The 23,636-nt window shown below is 53.3% G+C and overlaps 1 protein-coding gene across 1 annotated transcript in view; it reads left to right on the forward strand.

The window, feature by feature from the left end:
- PEPD (peptidase D) overlaps positions 1–23,636 on the forward strand; it is a 112,070-nt gene that overhangs the window by 15,360 nt on the left and 73,074 nt on the right. Inside the window, exons 4-7 of the mRNA XM_019423369.2 lie at positions 3,673–3,736; positions 9,831–9,878; positions 11,469–11,530; positions 19,415–19,459. Coding sequence (XP_019278914.2) covers positions 3,673–3,736; positions 9,831–9,878; positions 11,469–11,530; positions 19,415–19,459 — 219 coding nt within the window. The remainder of the gene's footprint in view (positions 1–3,672; positions 3,737–9,830; positions 9,879–11,468; positions 11,531–19,414; positions 19,460–23,636) is intronic.

Raw genomic sequence — 23,636 nt, forward strand, 5'->3', positions numbered from 1 at the left:
GTATGCGGTGTGTATGTGCACGTGTGGGATGGGGTGTGCGGGGGCGTGTGGTAGGGTGTGATGTGGTATGTGTGCATATTGCGGGTTGTGTATGTTGTGAGCGGTTTCTCACAGCTACCGTTCCGCACCCTGTACACACACCTGGGTCAGGAGGACTGAGGCCGCCTCAGCCCACCTGGTGGCCTCACCCTGTCCCTCCCTCTGTCTTCAGGGAGGGGCACTGACGGAGGTGCAGGCCTTCCCAAGGAGGCTGAGGGAGCCCCTTTGGCTCTTACCCCAGGCGGTCCGGGGTGGGGGGAGCCTGATCTCAGGCAGCCCGAGGCCTGGCTAAGCGTTTGCCAGAACCCTTGGGCACCTTTCCCGGGGCTCTGGCTCTGCTGATCACGGGCCTCCTTTTGATCACCTCCGGAGCCCTGGCTCCCCCGATGCCCAGCACCGCCTCACGGCTGTGATCCCCAGGATCAGGAACCTGCACTGCTTTGGAGAGACCTGTTCTCTGACGAGCCACTGGAATGTTGCAGTGGTTGCCGACCCACGTTGGGAGCGAGTGCCAGCGCTGTGCTGTGAGCAGGATGAGAGGCAGCAGCGTTGCGTGTGGCTGAAGGCAGACTCTGGCCGCTAAAATTGATGGTGACTGCTGTAATTTGGTCCTGTTATTTATTCATTAACCGCACACAGGTGGGCAGCTAGCTGGCAAGACCTGTGCTTGGAAATTTCATATTCTGAAGGGTTCCATTGTGTCTACACCACAGGCATTCACTTAATGTCTCCTTCCCACAGGAGGCCCTGCACGGGGTGTGGGTACTCACAGTGTCAACCCTGACCTTGAGTTCTGGGAAAGGCCACCTCTAACTCATGCTGGCCCCGGCTGCTGGTGGTGAAGTCACAAACCGCTTTGAGTGGGGCGCTCTCTCTTCTCTCCTGCCAAAGCCGTCCCTTCCCTTTGAAGGGACAGTTTCTAGGGTGAGGTCAGCTTCTCTGCTGACCCACTCTCCCCTGGTCCAGTGGTTTTTTCTGGATCTGCCATGTGATGGGATCTGGCATGAGCTGCCCCGCTGGACCCCGAACCCCAGACAGGGCAGAGTGCAGGCCCTCCGTGTGGCTGCCGCCAGCCTGGCCCCCAGCGGGTCCTGTAGCTGCCCGCTGACCTCTCTTGCCTGTCCAGCGGGGCTCTTGGAGCAGCCGCTCCTTCCCTGGTCGACCCCACCAAGTCATCACGGCTGAGTCTCTGGTGGCTGGCTTGATGCGGTGGCCTGGCACACGTCTCCCTTAGGGTGACATTTAAATTATTTTTACTATAATTAGCCTCAAAATATGAAAAACAAGTAGTATTCAAACTTAATTATCTGTGCCCTTTAGGAAAGAAAGGCAGGCGAAGTGCCAGAAAAGATGTTTTTCACATTGTATCTGTGAGGTGGTCGTTCCTATTACGAACCAGGCCTGTGGCTAGTCAGTGGTTTTGATCCTTGAGGCCCAGTGGGTGCTCAGGACTGTGTCATTTGACTTCTTTGAGGAGGGCAAGGGGCACGTGGTGGGACTGACTCCTGCCCTGCCTTCCTCCCGGATAATCAGAGTGGCGGCAGCAGGCTCTCGTGTGGGCTGGCTGGCCCTGGCTGCTCCTCGGCCCCTGTGGCAAGTGGAGCGGCTTATGGCTGGTAGGCGAGGGGTGGAGAGGTGAGCGCACAGCCCTGGGGCCATCCACAGGTCACAGCTACCTCGTGTTTGCCTCGCCATTACGCCTCCTCCTCCCATCTCCCCTGGTTCCGTATCGCGAAGACCTTGACCTCAGGCTGAGTGTGTGGAGATGTTCTCAGGTCTCCAGTCTAGGTCTGTGCTGAAGCCTGACCACCGAGACTCCCAGGCAGGGCAGGCAGGCAGGCAGGCACACATTCCCTGGGGTAGTGGCTGAGATGCCCACCTGTAGGGAGCATCCCCTGAAAGCAGGTCCTTTGCACTTCCCAAATCTGCTGGCAGTTGGCGTTGGGTGCCTGCCACCGCTGCAAGCGATGAAGTGGCTGGGGACCAGAGGTGGACTGGGGACCTGCCGAGGATGCAGGGCATCCGTCCTGGAGCTGAGACCGAAGCTGGTGCGGTCGAGGGTGGACGTGGTGATGACACTGATGGCCCCACCCCTCCCTTCTGGCATGTGCTTTTGCGCATGGCTGAGGGTGTCACCGCTTAGTAGCTGAGGGTCAGTGAGCTCTCCGCCGTAAGCGGAGAACCGGGGCCTCCCGCATCCAGGTGCCTGTCATCTGTTCCTGCCCCGTAGCTCCTTCAGGTGGTACTGCTGGTGGTGCCAGACTTTGGCCATTTGACGTTTGAGTCCTGACTCAGGCGTGGAAGCTAATGTGACTGGATTGTGCAAATTTAATTAACAGCAAGAGCTTGACACCCAGTGCCTACTTCAGAGAAGCCAAAAGAGAGATAAAGCAAAGAGCGTTCTGGGGCACCGAGCAGCTCGCTGCAGTGAGACTGTCATCTCTTCAGCCCTGCTCGCTGTGTGTGGCTGTGAGCTCCTTGCTGATCCCTGAGTCCCACCCATCTGCCCCCCAGGTCCATGATCTCTGCTTCCTGGCCATGATCTGTCTGGCGCATGCTTGAGTGGAGAGGGAAGCCGTGCAGGGCTCAGGGAGGGTAGTGGGCTTCCATTTCCCGGGCAGTGACCCTGGTCACTGATGTCTTTCTTAAAGGCACATGGAGCTTGCTCTTGGAGGTGGTCATCTCCAAGTCTGGAAGTGTGCTCCCTCCTCTGCCCCCTCTGGGCGTCCCCAGGCACGCTGCCCTTGGCACCCTCACCCCCCTGTCATCTGCTCACCCTTGCGAGTCCAGGAAGCACAGTCTGAAAACCATCTGCTGTTTTCTCCCGAGGCCGCTTTCGGATCTAACACTCGATGACTAGAATACCATGTGATCACAGGCAGCCTGGGGGGTATATCCCCTGTGCTGATGTGGTGCCCAGGCGTGGGATGGCGCAGGATGGCGTGTGTGCGTCAATAGACTTGGCTTGTGACACCCTCCCCTCGTGTGGCTAGTGCTCCACTTCATGTGAGTTCTGTCACCAGCAGTGATATCAACTCACCCACCTGCCGGGAGGCGGGGGGATGGGGGGGTGCTGGCTGGACCATTGACTGTGACCATGACCATGACTGGGAGCCCTCCGGGAGATGGCCCAACCTCCTCCTTCCTTTGTCTGTCTTCTCATGGCTGATTTTTCAGAGATGATGAGTAAGCTTGAATGTTCTCATCACAATGAGTAATACTGATATTGACTTCTTTAAAATGTTAATTTTAAAACTTTCCTTTAAAGAGGCTCCATGGGGGGCAGCTCCTGGGAGGCAGCTTATTTCATGCCCCAAAGGGTATACTGGCTGGCTGCCTGGTGGGCTGTTGCTGGTGGTGGAGGGTGAAGTTTGGTCTGCAGATGCTTGCTGCGGGTGGCCAGGGTCACGGGCTCCAAGGACGAGTGGAGGTCAGCTGGGGAGGTCAGGAGAGGCAGACGGTTCAGCATTAAATCTGTGGCCCAGTGCCCCTTGTCATCCGAGTCTGTGCCTGCTCTGTGTCGGGGCGGGAATGGGCCCTGGGGCTTTATGGTCTGGGCTTGAGAGCGGGAAGGCAGCCCGTGCCGAGTGTGGCCAAACCCTGACCCTGGTGTTCTTTGTGCTTCCCTTTGAGGATCCACTCCAAGGAGTACTTCAAGGAGAAGTATGCCGTGGATGACGTCCAGTATGCAGACGAGGTCAGTAGCAGCCGGCTCCTCTCTGTGCAAGTCAGGGCTTCCGTCACCCCTCCGTTCCGGCATCCCCTTCCTCTCGCTGCCATAGCCTGGCTGTGTGTTGTGGGATGCCACCGCCCGGCTCCCAGCCACCTCGGCAGTGCCCACGTTTGCAGAGAGCAGATGGGAAGTGTGTACCTCAGACCTCCCTGAAGGGGAGGTGCCTGGGCGGTGCCCTGACTCGGCAGCTGGAGGCCTCTGTACCTGGGTTGTGGCTGCTGAGCTTCCCAGTGGGAGGACAGCTCTGGGAGGTCTGATCTAAGCGCCCCTCGGGCTCAGCCCGGGCCTTCACGTGTGGGGAGGTGCTCCCCCATAGACCATTGCCGGCTGCAGATGCTGCTGTCAGAAAAACCCCAGACTTTGAGAGGCCCGTGGGTGGGGTGCAGTTGGAGGCCCCCGGATTTAATCTACTTCCCAACGTGGGTGCCCGGGGGTGTCATGTGGCCTGGGTAGGTGAATGACTGTCCTTCTGGGACTCTGCATCTGTCCCGAATCCAGATAGTCACAAGGGGCTGCCCCTGACTTTCATTGCTGATGGAGCAGGACTGGGGCAGAGGTGAGCGCACAGCCGTGCGCCCCCATGGTCTCCTTGGGGGACCGAGGCCTCCAACTGCAGCCACTGCCAGGTACACAGGGAGGCCTGTATTACAGGCCCCGTGCCCCAAGCACGTCAGTGCCTGCTGCTCCAGGTCAGGCACTGCTGCTCCAGCCTGGCAGGATTGGCGGGATGGGGCCCTCGCATGCCAATTTCCCCAGACCAAGGTGGCACGTGGACATACATTAAGTGCTGGGGGTCATTGTGGAAGCAGCAGAGGAGCCAGCCAGCCAGCTTGAGTAAATGTCCCAGGGGTGTGTGGGCATCAGAGCTTGCTGGGACCCAGGGATGAACTCCGTAGCCAGGACACGGTCTGGAGCAGAGGGTGACTGTGGCCCTCGGTGCGTGGTCAGGGGGGCCTTGGTGAAGGAGTGCGGCTTGCACCCATGCGCCCAGGGCCACGGGCACCTGTTTTCTGCAGCACCTTCTGCCTGGTTGGGTTGTGGAGAGAGGGTGGCTTTTGATCTTTCTTTTTGTCCTTGGATTTCAATACTGAGTTACTGGGGGGCAACTCATAGCATCTAAAGAGTCGGTTAATACACTTGTGACCTGTTGTTATTGATTTCTTTGGGTATAGGATCTCAAATAGCCTGAACATTTACTCACGTGCTCCTAATGAGGTCATTTGCTACTTACCTTGCATCTCTAAGTACCAGGGAGCGAGGGACCCGCTCATCCTTATTTCTGATTTTGTTCCTGACCCTCTCCTTGGCAAGTGCATTCTTCCTGCCTCTATAAACTGCATTTTAACATTATCGTCCTTGGGGACCTTGACCTTTCCAGAAATTTGGAGGGGGCAGCCTGGGACTCACCAAGTCAGAGCATCTCTTCACTGCAGCCTCCCCAGCTGCATTCTGACATTTTTGCTTTTATGGCTGGGGGAAACTCAACTCCGTTTGTACTGTGATCTGGGGGGAGAAGAGGAGAACTGGCCTCCAAATGCAGTGAAACAGAGTCTGGAGTGGCGGGACGGGAGAGCCGGTAGTGATAGTGTAGAATTACAGCCCCAGAGAGCAGCTCACTCTGAGTCTGTATGTACAAAGCAGAATATTAAATGAGGTCTTCAGAGGAGTTCAGAGGACAGGATCTCAGGTCCAGGAGCTTTTTCTGTGTCCCATCATCGCTGCTGTCATCGTTAATCAGTACTCTCATCACTGTGGCCACTGTGGTTCTTACTGGACACGAGGCTCACTGTTAACAGCTGGTCAAATGCTTCACTCTGGGGTGGCACCTGCTGATTCCAGCAACATCCCTTGTGCCCTATCCCATGCAGGCCACAGCCCCTGCCCCATTGCAGAGGAAGCCAAGGCCAAGGTGAAAGGCCCTAACTGTGGGCCCTTAGCCGGGGAAGCAGCAGAGTTAGGGGGCAACCCCAGGACCTTTGGACCCCAGAGACCCTCCACTTCTGCATTTGCCCTGTCAGACAAAGGGGATGACCTAGACTCCCAAGTGACTTCGATTTTCTGTGGCTCGAAATGGAGCCTGACAATATAGACTACTGGATTAAGACACCTGTGCTGGGGGGCCCTTGAGGTGCTTGGGACCTGCTCCACCATAGACGGTGACAGGAAGCCCCTTGGATCAGGAAAGGACTCCTCAGGCCACTTCTATGGTGCCGAGCCCCAACTGGCTTCGGGCAGCCTTGGTTATCTGTGACAAATCACAGATGGGAAGCAGTCTTCCCATCACTTGTCTTTTCTGAAAGAAGGCAGGAAGGCCCGCACCCCAGGCCGTGGCTGGTCACTTGACGTCATGTATAAAATGCAGGCGTCTGATATAGAAAACATGGCTGCCTGGTTCCTTTCATCCCCATAGACGACCTGATGTGAATTATTGGGAAGGTAGAGCAAATGGTGCCTCCCTGAGAACGGGGTGCTCAGGAGAACCTTGGCAGGTGCTTCAAGACATCTCACTCAAGTGCGGTGCAGAGGCTGGCATTCCTCATGGGAGGGCAGCTGCAGGGTGGAGGGCACGTTTCGTGCACTTGCTCTCCTTTGTGGTGCCGGGCACGTGTTGGGAGGTGCCAGGGTCACTGGCTCAGATGCGGGCAGGATGGATGAAAGAGATACCATTGTGGCCGCACAGAGACAGATGCTGCCTGCCTCTCGGCCTCGGTGTGGAGAGGCATCAGGGAATGGCGGGGTCTGAGGGCAGGGGTGTGGGGGGCCCTGTGGGGATGGCTGCTACATCTAGACTGCTGGTCCAGAGTTGCTGGAAACTTCGTTTTGTCAGGAGTGCCTGCAAATCCATGTGGTTTGTGATCTTTCCTGATACTTAAATTTTAGAAACAAGTTCATATTTTTATTTTTATTTTTTTATTTTTTTATTTTTTTAATTTTTTTAATGTTTATTTATTTTTGAGACAGAGAGAGACAGAGCATGAATGGGGGAGGGGCAGAGAGAGAGGGAGACACAGAATTGGAAGCAGGCTCCAGGCTCTGAGCCATCAACCCAGAGCCCGACGTGGGGCTCAAACTCACGGACCGCGAGATCGTGACCTGAGCTGAAGTCGGACCCCCAACCGACTGAGCCACCCAGGCGCCCCAAGTTCATATTTTTAAATGCATTCCCAGCCACCAAGTTGCACCCGTTTTTGACTGCCATGGAAAAGAGTTCATTTTTAAACGTTCAGATGCTTGCAGGGTCCAGCTCCCTAGAGCAACGCAGGCTTTCTTACCAGCACCATTTAAGGACTGTCCTGCCCCTTTCTCTGGATCATCACCCATGAAGAGTAGCCTTCAGGCCTGGTTGGGGCCCTGGGCATGAAGGCGCATGAGATGTCCTCGGGAAGCCTCTGATTGTCCCCAAGGTGGGGAGGGTCCCTGTGCACAAGGCCCTGCTAAATTCTGTGTGTGCCATCTACCTCGACCTGCCAGAGAGGCCCGGCTGCCCGGGAAATCGATGCTGGCCGTGGTACAAAGCAAGTCAGGGGCATTTAATGGCACTGGTTTGTGAGAGCTGATGGGTCCCCAGTGACCACCGCTCCGGTGGTGACCAACTCTCTGTGTTGACAGAGCCGTGCCGTCCCGTGTGCTGGAGCTGCATTTTGAGCTGGCAACACACAGGCGCGTCCCGTCTCCTTCATCGCCAGGCCTGGAATCAGGGTCTGCTGATGAGAATGTACTGCTAATGGGTGTCCGTGGGGAAGGGCGGGTGGAGCTGCCAGGCTGGGGGAGGTTTTGCACCCGCAAAGGTAACCAGGGCCCGCTCAAGCAGCCGTGATCGATGAAAGACGCTGCCCTGCCAGAAGTAGCAGACGCCCAGCCTGCTCGGTGTCGGGGCTCGACCCGCCTGCGCATCAGGCGGTGCGAGAGGACTGCTTTCTGCATTATTCCTAACCGGCACGTCCTGAGCCGTTGCCGAGAGAAAAACCGTCAGACCACACATTCGTTATGTGGCTCCCCTCTCCCAAGGACAGTAGCACATACAATCCCCAAGTGCCTGCTTGCTCTCCGGTGCTGCTGCCGTAATTGACAGAATCATTCTGTGCTGATGAATGTAGACCCTTCACATCGACGTGACAACACACCCAGGGGCCTGACATGCACAGCTCTTGTTCTTTTAATGAGTCCCCCCCCCCACCCCCCACTCCTCCAGGAGGGCCTGCGGGAGTGGCGGGGATTCAGCCAAGCCGTTGGTCTGTGCAGCACAGAGGTGGGGGATTCAGTGTTCAGAGCGGTTCCGAGTCAGAGGGGAGGGTCCGGGTGGGGAGGGAGCCTTGTGCACCATGGTGGGAAGACGGTTGGTGCACGTGTGGAGAGTAACCTGGCCAGTGGCATCAGAAAGGTCAACGTATATGGCGTATATGGCGTTTCACCTAGCAGTCTCACTGGGTCTAATTTTGTTTTTAAGGAAATACATTTTTAAAGGAATTTACGGTAAGGAAATAAACACGTGTAGAAGAATGTTCATCAGGCATTACTTATACTGGTTAACCATTAGAAATTACTTAAGTGTCCAGTGGAGGAATGAGTAAGTAAATCGTGTGCCATATCTATTGAGAGAGGGCCAGGCAGCCGTATGTTCAGCTCCGAGGCTTGCTCTTTTTGAACTGTGAACCTCAACAAACGAGCGAACCCATAGTCTTTCTCATATGTGAAATCTGGACATTTGTAGCACCAGCTTCACGGGTGGCGAAATGAGATGATGTCTGAAGGACTGGCGCAGGCCGTGATCAGGGGCTCATTGGCTGTTTACTATCCCCGGCAGTAGTGACTGGTGGGAGTCACGAGGCTGAAGAATACTTAATCTCAGGAAATAAGTGAAGTGTGTAACTCCTTATGATCCAAATGTCATTACGGATCTCTGTTTTTATGTGCAGAGGTAAAAAAAAAAGTCTCTGGGGATGGGATTGTAGGTGTATTTTATCTTCTTATACTTTTCAGTATATTCCAGGTTTTCTCTGGGAGCCTCTCAGTATTAAAAAATCATGTATATATATACATATGTCAAAACTTATCAAAATGTGCACTTTAAATATGTGCGTTATAGAGTATGTCAGTGGTAGCTCAGTAAGGCTGTTAAAGACACAAACAAATCTTCCTCACTCTCGCCCTGTGTCGGGGTGTGAAGGAGTTTAGGGTGGGGGGGGGGTGGCTCAAATGCAGTAGGAGCTACAGTAGCCAAGATGCAGGGCAGACTGAGGAGTGGGGGCCAGGAGAGGGAGAAAGCGCTCCCGCTGGGGTGGTTGGCGTTCTTGGGGTACAGATGTCATGGCTAATGCAGGGTGGTAGGTGCTTTGCTGAAGGAATGGGGCAGAAGAGGAGAGAATGAGCGAGCCTGTCTTGGGGGGCCAGAGGGCCTCGGTTCTCAGTACGCACTGATGGGGTGGGGAGGAGGCGCGCCAGGCAGAGGTAAGAGCCCAGGCAAAGGCGTGGAGAGATGGGGTTGCAGGACACGCTCCTTCATGGCGTCGGGGTGCAAAGCAACCAACATGCAGGGGCAAGAGGCCTGCATGGGTCAAGGGGGAGCAGGGATGGAGAGTAGGGATGTAGGATGGGGGACAGAGGGTAGTCAGGGTCTAGGAGATGAATAGGGGACAGGGAGGAAAGTGTCTGCCCTGGGGACAGGAGGCTGTTGGGATCAGTGCCTAAGAGCTCTTATGAACAGGTCTTTTAGGCGGGACTGGCAGATGGACAGAGGTGCTGGCCTCGCAGTGCGGGCAGGTCTGGCGGTTTGGAGCCTGGGATGTGTGTGGGCCTGGAGGTAGGGCAGCATGTGGGAATGTGTGCCATGTTTGGGTTTGAATCCCTGCCAGTTGATAGCTGTGTGGCTTTCAGAAGTCACTTGGCCTCTGTGAGCTTCGGCATCCTCAGCGGCAGGATGGGGACAGCAACGTCACTGCCCGTTTTAACACTGTGCTCCATAAATGTGAGCCGTCATGATTAAGTAATGGTGGTGTATCATCTCCATCAAACGTCTTCACGGTTGCTCAAAAGTGGATTTTTCTTTCTGACCTTTCAGATTGCCAGTGTCCTAACATCACAAGGCCCCTCTGTGCTCCTCACTTTGGTAAGTGGCTGGTATCCAGGGACCGGACACCACGGGGAAGGGTTTCGGGGAGCTGCCTGTCCCAGCAGAGGCATAGGGGAGGATTGAGAACCCAGAGGAATGGTCATCGGTGACACAGAGCGACACCTTCTCATCCGGGGTGGCTGAACGTGTCCAGGGTCACGACCTCGATTCTCCCGTGTCCCTGGGATGTGCTGTGTTCTGGCAGAAGGCCGCTGTGACGAGATACCTACTCTAAGGGTTAAAATAAAACCCAGCCGGAGAATGTATTTGTGTCAGGCTGAGCTCCCGGAGTCCGTGGATGTAGAATATCAATGTGCTTCCGCCCTGCGTCTCCTCCATTGTTAATAGGATTTTAAAGACGCACCTGTGGCATCTGCCCACGAGGGTGCTGGGCTTGTGGCATCAGATTTAGAATCGGGTACACTGAATGGCCGAGGGCCTGCCACAGCCTGGGGGTGGGGTGGGGTGCACGGCTGGCCCCTGGTACCACGTGGGGTGGGGTGGGGAGCATGGTGGGTCCTTAGTACCACGTGGGACAGGGTGTGTGGTGGGTCCCTGGTGCCACCTGGGGCTGGGTGGGGTGTGCGATGGGCCTGTGGTGCCTTAAATAGGGCTGTGGGGATACTGGGGCTGCGGAGTGGCTCAGAGAAGAAGCCTGCTGTCTTGCGCTTTTTTGACCTTGGGGAGTTTCGAATATGGAGAGTGTGCAACCCTTCTTCCCTCCCAAAGTGACCTTTCTCTCCCTTGTTAATCGATCCTTCTTCAGAAATGGTTCTTCTTATTTATTTATTTACTTGAGCCCTTCACATGTTCTCTTTGTTCCGCTCTGCTCTTTTGATGGCCAAGAAGGAAGATTCCGTGAGATGGTTGTGGTCAGAGACGGTCCGGTGTGTTTTCTCTGGGGGCCGTTATTAAACATCGGCCTGCGGTTCCTGAGGGCAGAGGGTGGGTCAGAAGGCCTTGTCTCTGTGGGGATGGCACACTCTTCTCTGAGTCCCTTGGTCTGTCTCCTGTCCTTTCCACCTGGAGTCTCCTTACAGCTAGAGAAAGAAGAGGGATGTAGTGCAGCTTCCTCGTGTCACCGGGGAGGGCCCGTCATGCCTGAGTTGGGTCCTACCTGCATCTCGGGAGGGCTGGATCTGACAGTGCTGTTTGGACCCCGTCAGTGGGGAGCGTGTGTACACGTATGTGTGTGAGGGAGATGAGGCCGGCCCGGGAGAGCAGATCGGTGGTGGAGCCTGGTCCTGTCGCCCCCTTCTGTGCCTGCACAGCCTGAGCTGGTTTCGGCAAAGTGATCTGATAGAGGAGGCTCCTGTGCCCCGGGGACACTGTGTGGCCCCTTCCTCCTTTTTCAAGCTGCGGCAGAGAAAGGAACTGCCTGCCTTTGTGGGGAGGGGGAGGTTGGCTGGGAGCTACCTGACAGGCAGGAAGGGATGGATATGTTTGCCGGGCAGGGGTGGGGGCTCTAGGTTCTTCCCCAGTCCTAAGGCTGGATGGAGGAGGCAGGCACTCCCACGCAGGCTGTGGGGACCTGCGCCGTGGCCCCGTGTGACGAGTCTACCCTTAACGCTCCCTCTGTCTCTGCAGCGTGGTGTCAACACCGACAGCGGCAGTGTCTGCAGGGAGGCCTCCTTCGAGGGCATCAGCAGGTGAGTCCTGGGGCCCCCGGAATGGTCTCCGTCCTGCCCCCCTCACATCTCACCAGCAGGCCTTGCCCTGTCTACAAACTAGACGTAAAGTACGTGAACAGGAAGAGGCTAAGGAGTTAGTTGGGCATTTTGAGGAAATGTTTAGAAAACAATCTGCCTAAAATCACTTCAACTTCTTCTCTGTTGAGCTCCATAATGCAAGTGCAGACCTGCCCAGGCTTGGGGCGCACACACAGGCAGGGGCCTGCTCTCCCTCTGGACACCTGCTCTGAGCTCTGTGGTCTTTGCTCTTCTCAGCCCCTTCTTATTCTTGGCTGCTAACCTCTCCCAGACTGAGTCCCCTGCTGCCCCAGTCTCAGGGACCCCCTTACCTGCCCTTACTCCCCCATTTAGCTCCAGGAAGAGTCTTCAATCCCTGCTTCCCCTCCTGGGCCTCTCCGGGCAGGAAGGCAGATGTGGGGCCCGGAGAGAGCGCTTTGCCCTCCTTGTCCCCTTCATGCCAAGGCCCCTGGAGAGTGCCGCCTGCTAGCTGTGCTGTGTCCCTGGGCCGGCTCGTGCCTGGCCCTGGGGCGTCTGTGGGGCTCCAGGCTGCAGCAGAGGAGCCCTTGAATGGAGGCACCTGTTCTTACAGGCTGCTGAGTGTGGACAGCTCCCAGCCTTGCTCCTGGGCCTCCATTCCTAGCTCCTCCCCCACTGGAGCCTAACTCTGCACCACTGCCACCGCGTCCTGTCGTCCTTTGGTGGACTGAGGCGGTGACAGAGGAAGTGCCTTATAATTATGTATGAGCCTGAGCCACAGGGAGTTTGTGCGGCTGTGTGATATAGGGGTGATTAGGAAGGATTATGAGCTCATAAATATGTATCACTCCCCCAATGATCAGAGCAATGGGACGGGGGCGGGTATCAGGTTTGCTTCTCATTGCTCAAATCCCTGCGTCCTCCTGGGAATTCCTCAGAACGGCCACGCCACGCGCTCACTCTCTGAAATGCTGGCTGTGGAGCTGCCATTTCTCCCCAGGCCCCAGAGGGGGAGGTGTGGGGCCCAGCCCACCGTGGCCTGTCCTGGGCCCAGCCTCCCCCGGTCCCCCAGCACTGTGGACGTGCCGCTGCCCTGCTCACCCATCTTGACCAACACCAACGTCTGTGTTCCCGTGGGCTGGCCCCTCCAGCTTCTCATCAGTCTCTGCCTGGTGGGGAAGGTCCTGAGTAGGAGCAGGGAGTCCTGGTGATCACCTCACTGACTGGTGCTATGACCTAAACAGAGCTTGCCCTCTGAGCCTCAGCTCCCCAACGTGTAGCGTGGTGTTGCCTGGGCTTGCCCTGGGGGTGAAACGGGATCCTGCTCCCCCAGAGCCTGGCACGGAGCTGGTGCTCAGTAAACAGTTGTTCACAAGCACACCCCCATCAAGCACCCCCCCCGCCCCCCGTTGCCTCCTGAGCCTTGGTTCCCCATCTATGTAGTGAGCCAGGTGGACTTCAGGATCACTGATTATAAGGTTCCCAGTACCAGTGAGCTGTGGGTTCTTTGCCCCCTCCAGAGTTTCTGATGCTGAGAACCTCCTTAGCACCCCAGGAACAGGTCTGGCAGGTGCTGTGGCAGGTATGGTTCCTGGGAGGCAGCTCATGATGTAGCCCCTGAGAGCAGAGCTCTGCTGGCTGTTCCCCAAGTTTTCCCAGAGAAGAGGCATGGGGAGATTCCAGGGACATCACAGTCAGGGGCAGTGGAAGCTGAGACCTTTTCCCCTCCCCTGGTAGGAGGAGTCCTGCTGTGAACATGACGTCCTTTCAGTAGGCAGACCTCAGCCTCTGTCCCCTTTTGCTCCCTGGGACTCCTTAGCCCCTGCCAAGAGCCCAGAGGAGCCTCTGCTCTGCCAGACCCCCACCCCACCCGGTCAGCATCTGGAAGCTTTTTTGGAGAGCCAGGACTGCCTTAATGTTGCATGTTCTCCCCAGGCACTGGACTGGGCCCTCTCTAATCTGTAGTCCAGTCCAGGCGGGGCTGACTCTGGGATACTGCCAGGCCCCTCACTACTGGGCTGAGAGCCTGCTCCTGCAAGCCGGTGCTGAGGGATTGGCTTCTGTACCCGTGTGCCTTGGCTGACGCACTGCTGGTGAGAGGCCTCCCCTGGGCCTCTCTGCCTTGGAGTCCCCTGGTCTGCCCGTGGCACACCCTCCCTTCCCTCTGGGCCTCTCATCCCACTGGGGCACCCTTTGAGCAGCTCCACCCTCAGGGCTTCTGTTGGGGAGGAGCCTGTGGTAGGTGCCCCCACCCCACACGCCACGGATATGACCTTGGGCGCCAGTCTCTGCCTCCAGCTGCCCGCCAGTGGCTTCCGTACAGAAAGTCATGTCTATATTCCTGGGCTCTGGGTGCAGCTCAGACCCCTGCCTCCCACCATCCTGGCTGCCAGCGCCTTGACTCTACCTCCTCCTGACTTCTGCCATTGTCCTTGAGGGCTGCTGCGGCTCAGCCACCACGTTCACCTGCCTGCCTTGTCTCCAGCTGTTTGCTGGGGCTAATAATAGCCTGTTTCCTAAGCAAGGTGAATCTTGCTATTGTCCTACTTTCCATCAGCTTCTATCATCGGTTATAATAAAGCACCTTATTCCCGGAGGTTTTGGTTTTGACCCTTTTGAACTTCTCTGAAACACCTTGCATCTTGGATTTTTGATTGACCTGCTGTGGCAGAAGTTCCGGTTTCGCTTCTTGGTTTATGCTGATGGGCCATCCCAGGCCATCTTTATCCCTTGGCCTGAGGGGAGGAAGGAGCTTATAGTAGAATGGTGGCCTCAACATGTCCACCCAGTCCAGACCCCCTGGGCACTGGTCCAGGTGGACAGTTGGCCTGCGACCTTCTCTCCAAGTATGGCTCCTGGGGGCTGGCTGCCTCTGGGTCTGTGACCTTGGTGGGGCTGTGGGTTTGGTTCTGGGAGACCTCAGACCTGTCCCAGCCTTCTCAGATCAGGGTCAGGCCGCTTGCTACCCACGTCGGGGAATGTGTCGGGTCTCGCAGTGGTGGTGATGGTAGAGAACAGGAGCAGAGGGAACAGGAAGACAAGGGTGAGGTGGGAAGGGTAGACATGCACCGGGGCCTCCTGATGGCCTGGAGCCCCTGGGGTCACCGAGAAGTGTGTCTATTCTCTCTGGGATGACGGGAACAGGTGCGGAGAGTCTGCTGGGCTTTGTGCTGAGTTTGGGCTCTGGTGCAGGCCACGGCTCCACGTGTGGCCACACTGGTGCAGGGATAAGTCCCACAGAAGATGTGGAAGGATCAGACACCCCATGGGCTCTGGCTGGAGAGTGGGGTCGGGTACTTCTTGCCAGGTCCTGGGGAGGGCATGGCCAGGACTGTTCTGTGGCTGGGGTGAGCCAGAGCTGAGGTGGAGAGGCTGGTTGTGCAGGAGTTGGGGGATGTGAGGTCTCCCCGTGGGCTCCCTCCCACAGCTGCCTGGAGAGGTTGGTTCCTGTAGCCTGGGAGCAGAGGCAGGCGTGATAAATCTTTGTTAGCATCTGAGGAGGTAGATTTTAGAGCAGATTTTCCTGAGAGAGAAAGAGAGAGACTGACCATGGAGGAGAAGATGATCTGTGGGGGCCAAGTGGCCCATGGGGGTGCCTTCTTGGCATGAAATAGTTCCCTTCAAAGTAGGCAGACTGCCCAGGAGCCCTAGGCCAGGGCAGTGAGTTACTGAGGGCTCAGTGTCGTGCCATTGTCTGAGAGAGAAATATGGTCGATATTTCACATCAGCTGGTTATTCGGGATAAGCATATCTCTTATCTTCTGGCATTTACTTAAATTGCCTTGCATATTTGAAGACAATTGGTTACAAATGAATTCCATTTAAATAAGCAGTTAAATATGAAATTGCTGAATTTGGGGGTTGCTAATGTAGGAGTATTAACATTCAAAGATGTGAATTTTTAAACCCAGGAAATAGAGGGACTTTATTAAAACCTGATGATCGCAACAAAATGCCGGTCTGTGGCATGGGGACTTGGCATTGTGGTTACTGTTAACTTGTGTATCAATGTGAGGTGTGGGCTTCTTATTATGGCCCATGGAGTCTCCATGAGGAGATAGGAACCCACCCCAGCCCCTAGCAAGGGTGGGCAGTGGGGGGCCCTTCTAGGGCCTGTTCTCCAGCAAGCCTCGCCTCCCTCCTTGGGTTAGAAACTGCAGGGAGGAGGACAGGGACAGGGACAGGGACGGTTGGGCCCATACTGCTTACCCTTTGTCACCCGTCCCTCAGGCAGAGCCCATCAGGGAATTACCCTCTGCTTCTAGGATACACGCTCCCCACCCTCATAGGCACTGATGGGTTTGTTGTTGTTTTTACCCAGTTGATACATGCTCATCATAGAAAATGCTGACTATACAGAGGTAATACCCAAATTTCATCACCCCAAGTTAAACCCCGCCAATGCTGTGGTGAATGTCTTTTGGACTCTTCTGTGTGTGTCTTGAGTGTTTTTGGTTTTGTGGGTTTTTTTAAATTTTAATTTTTATTTTTTTTACTGTTTATTTTTGAGAGAGAGAGACACACACACAGAGCGTGAGCGGGGGAGGGGCAGAGAGGGAGGGAGAGACAGAATCCAAAGCAGACTCCAGGCTCTGAGCTGTCAGCACAGAGCCCAATGTGGGGCTCGAACCCACAAACTGTGAGATCATGACCTGAGCCGAAGTCAGACGCTTAACCGACTGAACCACCCAGGTGCCCCTGTCTCGAGTGTTTTTGTATCTGAGTGTGCATTTGTGTGCATCTGTGGGTTTATGTGTGTATATTTAGGGGTGGATCTTTGTGTATTAGTCTGGGTGCGTCTACATGCCTGTGTGTGTGTGTGTGTGTGTTGCATACACATCTGTGTGTGTCTACGTGCATCTCTTCCTAAGCGCATGCCTGCCTGTGTGTGTATTCATCTTACCTGTCTCTTTATATCCATGTTACCTGTGCGCTGGGTCACTCTGCTGCTTGTGTGTGCACGGGTGCACGTGTGCATACGTATGTACATTTTATAAAGTGAGATTTTACTGCTGTGTTTGCCTGCTGAGTAGATAGGCCATTGTTTTTCCTAATGTCAAAGTGACATTTGGGGAAATGGGAGGCAGAGCCTGGGTTGTCGTCTTGATTTATGTCATTTGCTGCTCTGCTCTTGACTCCAAACCATGTTGGCTGCCTGAGGTCTCTTTGATATTTCACAAGTAGGGCTTTGATTCTACAGCATTTCAGGTGACTTTGAATTAGTCAGGTGACTTTGAATTTGTGTAGCTAGGATTCCCGACAGCTTTGGAGAGCTAGAATCCTCCCGGCCTGCTAATGCCCCCTTCTCCCTTCTCTCCTCTGTCCCTCCTTCTTCGATGGGCTCAGCCAGCACTGGGGGTACCAGCTGCACAACCACGGCATTAGATAGGTGTTTTTCAAACCCTGGTAATGGGGCCATGGAGAGTCCTTGCCTGGTCACAAGCCAGCATGCCCTGTGTGTAATATCCTGACCTGAGATGGAGCAGGGCTCAGAATCCAAAGGGTTGAAGGCTTGCTGGAGCTTCTCTGCTGAGGCCTGTGCTTTGTGCTGGGCCATGCCAGGCTTCCCCAGCTTTCCCACTGACACCTTGGGCTCTGGGTCACACATGATGTACCCCGACCTGATCTTTTTGTCTTCTGGGGTCCCCTTGTCAGTTATGTTTATCTTATCAAAGAACACATTTTGACTTTGTACATTTTTCTTTATTTTTATGTCTGCCTTTTATTTCATTGATTTCTGTACATTTTCATTTCCTTTTAATTTCTTCAGGTTTGTTTGTTCTTTCTCTAGCTTCTTGAGAGAGAAGAAAGGGACATTCTTGGGATGGGAGCTTAGATCATTGTTTTCAGTGTTCTTTTCCACTAAGTACGTTTTAGAGCTATCAGTTTTCCTCTGGGTGTTGTTTTAGCTGCATTTCACCAGTTCTGATTTTTCATGCTTTTAGTTTCTAATTTTGTTATTTCTCTTCTGAACAGTGGGTCTTTAGAAGTTTGTTGCTTAACTTCCAAACAATTTGGGATTTTATAGTTTTCTTTCTGTTACTGATTTCTAGTTTAATTCTACTGTAATCAGTGTACATTTTCTGTATCTCAGTGCTTTGAAATTTCTTGAGACTTCCAGTGTATGATCACTATGACAGATGTTTCTTGTGTACAGTATTGAACAGAAGTGGAGAGAAAGGAAATCCTTGCCTTGCTTCTCATCTTAGGGGAAAGCTTTTCGTCTTTGACTGCTAACTATGATGTAGGCTGTGGGTTTCTTGTAGATATCTTTATCAGGTTGAGGCAGTTTCCTTCTCTTCCTAGTTTACTGAGTTTTTTTTATCATGAAAGGCTGTTGGATTTTGTAAGATCCTTTTTTTGTATCTATGTGGTTTTGTTCTGTATTCTGTTGATATAAATTATTAATATAATTAATAATAGATTAGAGCATATTACACTGATTATTTTTGTCTGTCAGAGTAACCTTATATTCCTGAGCTAAATTGGACTTGGTCATGGTGTGTATCCTTTTTATATGCTGATGAGCTCAGTTCGTTAAGCTATTTTTTTTTTAATTTTGAAAGAGAGAGAGCGCACGCGTGAGCAAGCAAGTTGGGGAGGGGCAGAGACAGAGGGAGCCAGAGAATCAAATCAGGCTCTGCACTGACAGCACAGAGCCTGATGTGGGACTTGAACTCACAAACTATGAGATCATGACCTGATCCCAATTTGGAGGCTTAACCAACTGAGCCACCCAGGTGCCCTTGTTTTAATTATATTTTTAGTTGTTACCTGGGGGATTACAAATGACCTCTTAAACTGATAACAGTCTAGTTTGCATTAATGTCAATTTCAGTAGTCTACAACAAATTTGCTTCTATATAGCTTTGTTTTGTCCCCTCCTTTGTGCTGTTGTTGCATACAGATTGCATCTTCATATGTTCTGTTGGTCCACACAGATTTATGATTGTTGCTTTTTGCAGTTGTCTTTTAAGTCAGGAGAAAAAAGGAGTTACACAAAATACATTTACACTGTCTCTGTACTTGCCTATGTAATTACTTTTCTCAATGCCTTCATTTTCTTCACGTGGATTTGAGTGAGTCTAGGGTTCTTTCACTATAGTCTGAAAGATTCCCTTTAGTATTTCTGGTAGGATAGGTCTTCTAGCGATGAATTCTCTCAGGTTGTTTATCTGGGACTGTTTTAATTTTTCTTTCATCTTTGAAACACAGCTTTGCTGGATATAGAATGTTGGTTGACACTTTTTTTTCTTTCATCCCACTGTCTTCTGGCCTTTATAGTTTCTGATGAGAAATCAGCCATTAATCTTATTGAGGGTTCCTTGTATGTCATGCTTTTTTTTTTTTTTCTTCCCCTCTTACTGCTTTCAGGATTTTCTCTTTGTCCTTTGAAAGTTTGATTATAATATGTCTGAGTGTGGATCTCTTGGGACTTATCCTGTTTGGAGTTTATTGGGCCTTATGGATGTGTAGATTAATGTTTTTCATTAAATCAATGACGTTTTGGGCTATTATTTTTTCAGATATTCTTCTCCTTCATCTCTCCTTTTCTTCTGGGACTCCTGTTATAAGTGTGTTGGTACACTTGACAGACAAGGCTAGGTCTGCCTGGCAAGAGTGGAGAGTAGTTTTGCAGCCGAGCAGCTTGCTCTCCCAAGTGACAGCACTTAGGGGGCTCGGTGCGGCCGCATGTCTGCTGCAAGCAGCGGGCGGCAGGTCTTCTGTGGGCCGGAGGATCGTGGAGTTATAGTTTGCGGCCCTCTTTGGGTCGTGTCCTCTCTTGGTATGTCTTGAAAGAGGTATTTCTTGCTGGGAGATGATGGACCATTGAACTAATAGGCTTGCTTTGTGTTTCCTCTGCAGGTTTAACGTCAACAACACCATTCTTCATCCAGAGATCGTGGAGTGGTGAGTATTGCCTGTGGCTGCTTTGGCTGTTTGTTGTGCTTCCGCTCAGGAAGCTCAGAGACCTGGCTGTCGCCACCTGCTCCATCTCAGAGAGCCCCTCAGACAAGACAGTCCCCAGAACAGCTCTCTTCTCTGGTTCTGTGTGTGTGTGTGTGTGTGTGTGTGTGTGTGCGTGCGCGCCAGTTGGTCTGTTTTTCTGAAAGGGCATAAATCACTTGAATGTCAATTAAATTTATCTTTTCCTTTGTTAAGCAGTCTTTTAAAAACTCCTACCCTAAGCGAGCCACACTTACATAGCTCACTTAAAGTAGATAATGAAAAGAGTAAAAACAGACATCATCCATAATGCTATTACCAGAAAGGTAAACGTGTTTTCCTCCTGTGGCATCTGTGTCCTGACAAGTTGCCATCCTTTTGTATGTGTTCTTGTGTTGCCTAGTTTCCTCCCTTGCTGATACCGGCAGCCCGGTCCTGCAGCACGACTGGTTTCTGTTAGGTCACAGCAAGGCAAACCTTCTCGGGTTGGGCATCCCCTCCGTGGGCCCTGGAAGTGGCCCTCCAGCTCTGACGTGCCACCAGTTTTCTTCCTAAGCCATCAAGTTGCTCAGCAATAAAACGTGTTTTATTGGTTCTAAGGCTGCACTTACTCTGAATGTAGAAGAGCGGCGAGGTGGGGCCTTTGGCACCTCATCACCTGACAGCGGGGAGGTGCGCGGACCTTTCATGTCTGATGCTATGACCTTGTGGTCGTGTTTCCCCATCTGGTTGGGAGGTCTTGCTCACCTAGTCTTGGAGTTTGGGCACCTTCCGACTAGGGGAAGCTCCATCAGGAAGAAGGAGGAGATGATGCAGGTCCAGGGGCCGCGTGTTCCGAGGCCTTGAGGGCAGTCAGAGAGGTGGGCAGGGGGCTGGGTTGGCTACGGTGTCCGCTTGGACTTGATCTTGAGAGAAACGGGAACCATGGGAAACCTTTGACGAATTTAAGCAGGAGAATGGTAGGATTGTGTTTGTGTTTTAAACGATCGCTTTGGCCTCAGTCTGGAGACTCAATTCTAGGGCAAGAGAGGGCACAGGCTGCCAGCTGGGAGGCTGCTGCAGGGCCCAGGTGGCAGGGGAAAGGCGGTGTGACAGAGCTGAGAGTGGTGGGGCAGTCCAGGGGAACGCCCCTGGGAGGAGCCGACTGTGACACGACTGAAGGATGGAGTTGAAGGTGACTCCGTTTTTTTGTCCTAAACAGCTGGGTGGTGTGTCACTGAGATGAGGATGGCTGGGAAGAGCAGGTGCCGTGACAGATCGGGGACTTGTTTGGGGCATGTTGAGTTTGAAGCAGGTTCCGGTGGGAGAGAGGCTGGGCCAGAGGTGGAAATCCGAGGGCCGTCGGGACTGGCATCGGGACTGACCCCTTGGGGGCGCTCACCGGAGGGCAGGCCGGCCAGCCCAGCTCTGTCGGCAGCCGCACGCCCTCTGAGGATGGGGCCTGGGTCCTTCTCGTTCACAGCCTCCTTTTCTTGTTTTTGGAAAGTAACAGACGCCTGGCCCATCTGTAGCTCCCAGTGGACAGAAGACTAAATCCTGGATACCCAGGAATGGGCCCGCACCCACTTACACCCCGCAGGTGACGTTCCCTCACGGCTGCTAACAGTTCGGGTGCTTTGGAGACCGGGCTGGGTTATCCGCTCCGGCATCTCCTGAGGGATCAGCCATTAGCTCGTTACTTTGGAACAAGCACACTTTAATTCTAGTGACACTTCCAAGGCTCTGAGGTGGATTCTGCATTCATAAGAATACTTCCCAACTTTATCAAAGCCAGCAGCAGAAGGGACTTATTTGGCATTTGATGGCAGTAGAACTATTTTAGAAATGTCACACTGTCCTTCCTGCCTCAAGGGTGTGTTTTAATAGCATGGGTTCTGGCCTCTGTAGTGACTGCAGTCATTCTCGGGTGAGATCCATGGTGGTCTTGATCACTGCCCTCTTCAAGTAAGCGAAGGAAGGGTTCTGGGTGCAATGGCAGGCTGGTCCCTCATTTATAGGAGAGGGTTTTCTGTGATGTTAAATTATGACTCACTGGCACATCTTTGGGCCCCTGCGTCCTGAATGCTTTCATCACCCCCTCTGTCTAGGCCCCATGGAGAGGGACTGCCTGGGGTGACACAAAAACCCTCCACGCAGGCAAATCCAAACTCTCAACCCAGCTTGCACCCCTTGGGAAGTCGCTTAACTTTTCTGAGCCTCAGCTACATCTGTCAGTGAGCTTGTAGTAATACCTAACTTGTGAAGATTCACCAAGTGTCTTAGACTATGCAGGCTGCCATAACATTTACCATCAGGAGTGGCTTATAAACAACAGAAATGTATTTCTCACAGTTCTAGAACCTTGGAAATCCAAGTGCTAGCACACTCCGTGTCTGGTGGGAACAGACTTTCTGGTCCCGAGGTGGCCATTTTCTTGCAGTGCCCTCACATGGCAGCAGAGGCAGGGAGCTCTGTGGGGTCTCTTTTATCAGAGCACCAATCCCAGTCACAAGAGCTCTGCCCTCATGGCCTCATCACCTCCCAAAGGCCCCACCTCTGCATGCCGACACGTTGGAGATTAGGTTTCAACATATCAGTTTTGTGGGGGAGACAAATATTCAGCCGATAGCATGGAGCCTCAGTCTCCTCACCTGCAAAACAGAAGTGGTCTCCCTTGGTGGATGATGGCTCAAGGCTTGAATGAGAGTAGAAGTCAAGTGCTAACTCAGCTTAATAAAATGTCACCTTTGAGACTTCTTGTGTGCAAGGCACTGTGCTAAGCACTTGACATATGTCACCTCATTCAAAGAGATATTTTGCTTATGCTTTAAGCTAGGTGCTCCGATTATCCCCATTCTTCAGATAAGGAAACTGAGGCACAGGGAGATGATTTGCCTGAGGAAAAGCCAGGGGCTGAGCCCAGGTCGGTAGTTCCCGGATCTTGTGCTGCCCCTTGTATATCTGAGGGGCACCCTGGAGGAGTGGGGGGGGGGAGGGGTGCCTGAGTTTCAGCCATTTCGAAGTCCCCTCTAGGCCACTGCAGATGCAGCGGTGCTCAGAGGCCCCGGCATGGATCTTGTGTGAGGTCAGCATGTGCAGGTAGGTGCCCAGGACTGTGTGGCTAAGCCTCCTTCAGCACCATGCCCCCTGCCACTCATGCACCCTGGCTCCTGGTTAGCTGCTGGGCTGGGGATCTGGGATTCCTCCCAGAGCCTATCTGATAGGCAAGGAGCAGCCTCTGCTAGCACAGAGGACGCTTCCTTCCTAGTGTTTGTTTGGGCGTCATTCATTTCCTTTCTGTGACTGCTTTATTGTTTTCCATTCTCTCAAGCAGTGCCTTTTTGATTTCCTGTAAATTCCTCTATCATCATACTCTTCCCCAGAAACATAAGATCATAACTGATAATTTCTTTTCTTGTGCTGGGTATTGCAGTTTGGATGTGGAGGTCAAAAGTTGAAACTTAAGAGCAGGCGTCTCGCTTCCATAATTTAGGCTGTGGTTCTCCTTTCCTGTTCTGCAGATGATTAAATTGATCTGAAGGCAGGTTAGGAAATAAAAGGAGATACTTTTGTGCAGTCTTAATAGCTCGGCGCCTTGGATTTCAGTTAAGTACCACTGGAAGCGTCACAGAAGAGCAAGCATGTCAGCAATTGCCGTGTGCCTTGTTGGGTTTTAAGAGAGACTGTGTTAAATTGAGTCACACGCCGATTTTAGAACTGTTAATTACACAGAGTGAAGGTGTCCTGCGTGTATTAATCCGGCAGTGGGATAACATACCTGTTTCTCCTTCCCCTGGCTTTCTGTGCGCAGGAGATGGTGAGGTGTGGATGGCACAGCAGGACCCTGCATCCCGGTAACATGTCCCGAATTAGAAAAGATACGTAGATGATGACCTAGATTCTTGGTGTGTACGTGAAAAGTCTTCCAGTAGGGTTGCTGTCTTTGTCTCCTGAGGAAGAGGCATTTAACCCTACGTTAACAGGAAGGCCAAGTGGACAGTGGGGATCCTAGGGCAGAGTGACTGTGCCCCAGAAGGCAGCAGATGGGGTGTGGGCACATCAGGCAGAGGGGAAGGCGTGGCCGGGCCCCAGTCAGCAAACGCAGAGGTGGACCCTCCCATGCCTCCCCTGCGCGCGGCCCACGCCACGACTCAAGCACACT

This window comes from Panthera pardus, unplaced genomic scaffold, assembly GCF_024362965.1.
Source record: "Panthera pardus isolate Hobbes unplaced genomic scaffold, ASM2436296v1 HiC_scaffold_18, whole genome shotgun sequence".
In the NCBI taxonomy this organism is placed as follows: Eukaryota; Metazoa; Chordata; class Mammalia; order Carnivora; family Felidae; genus Panthera; species Panthera pardus.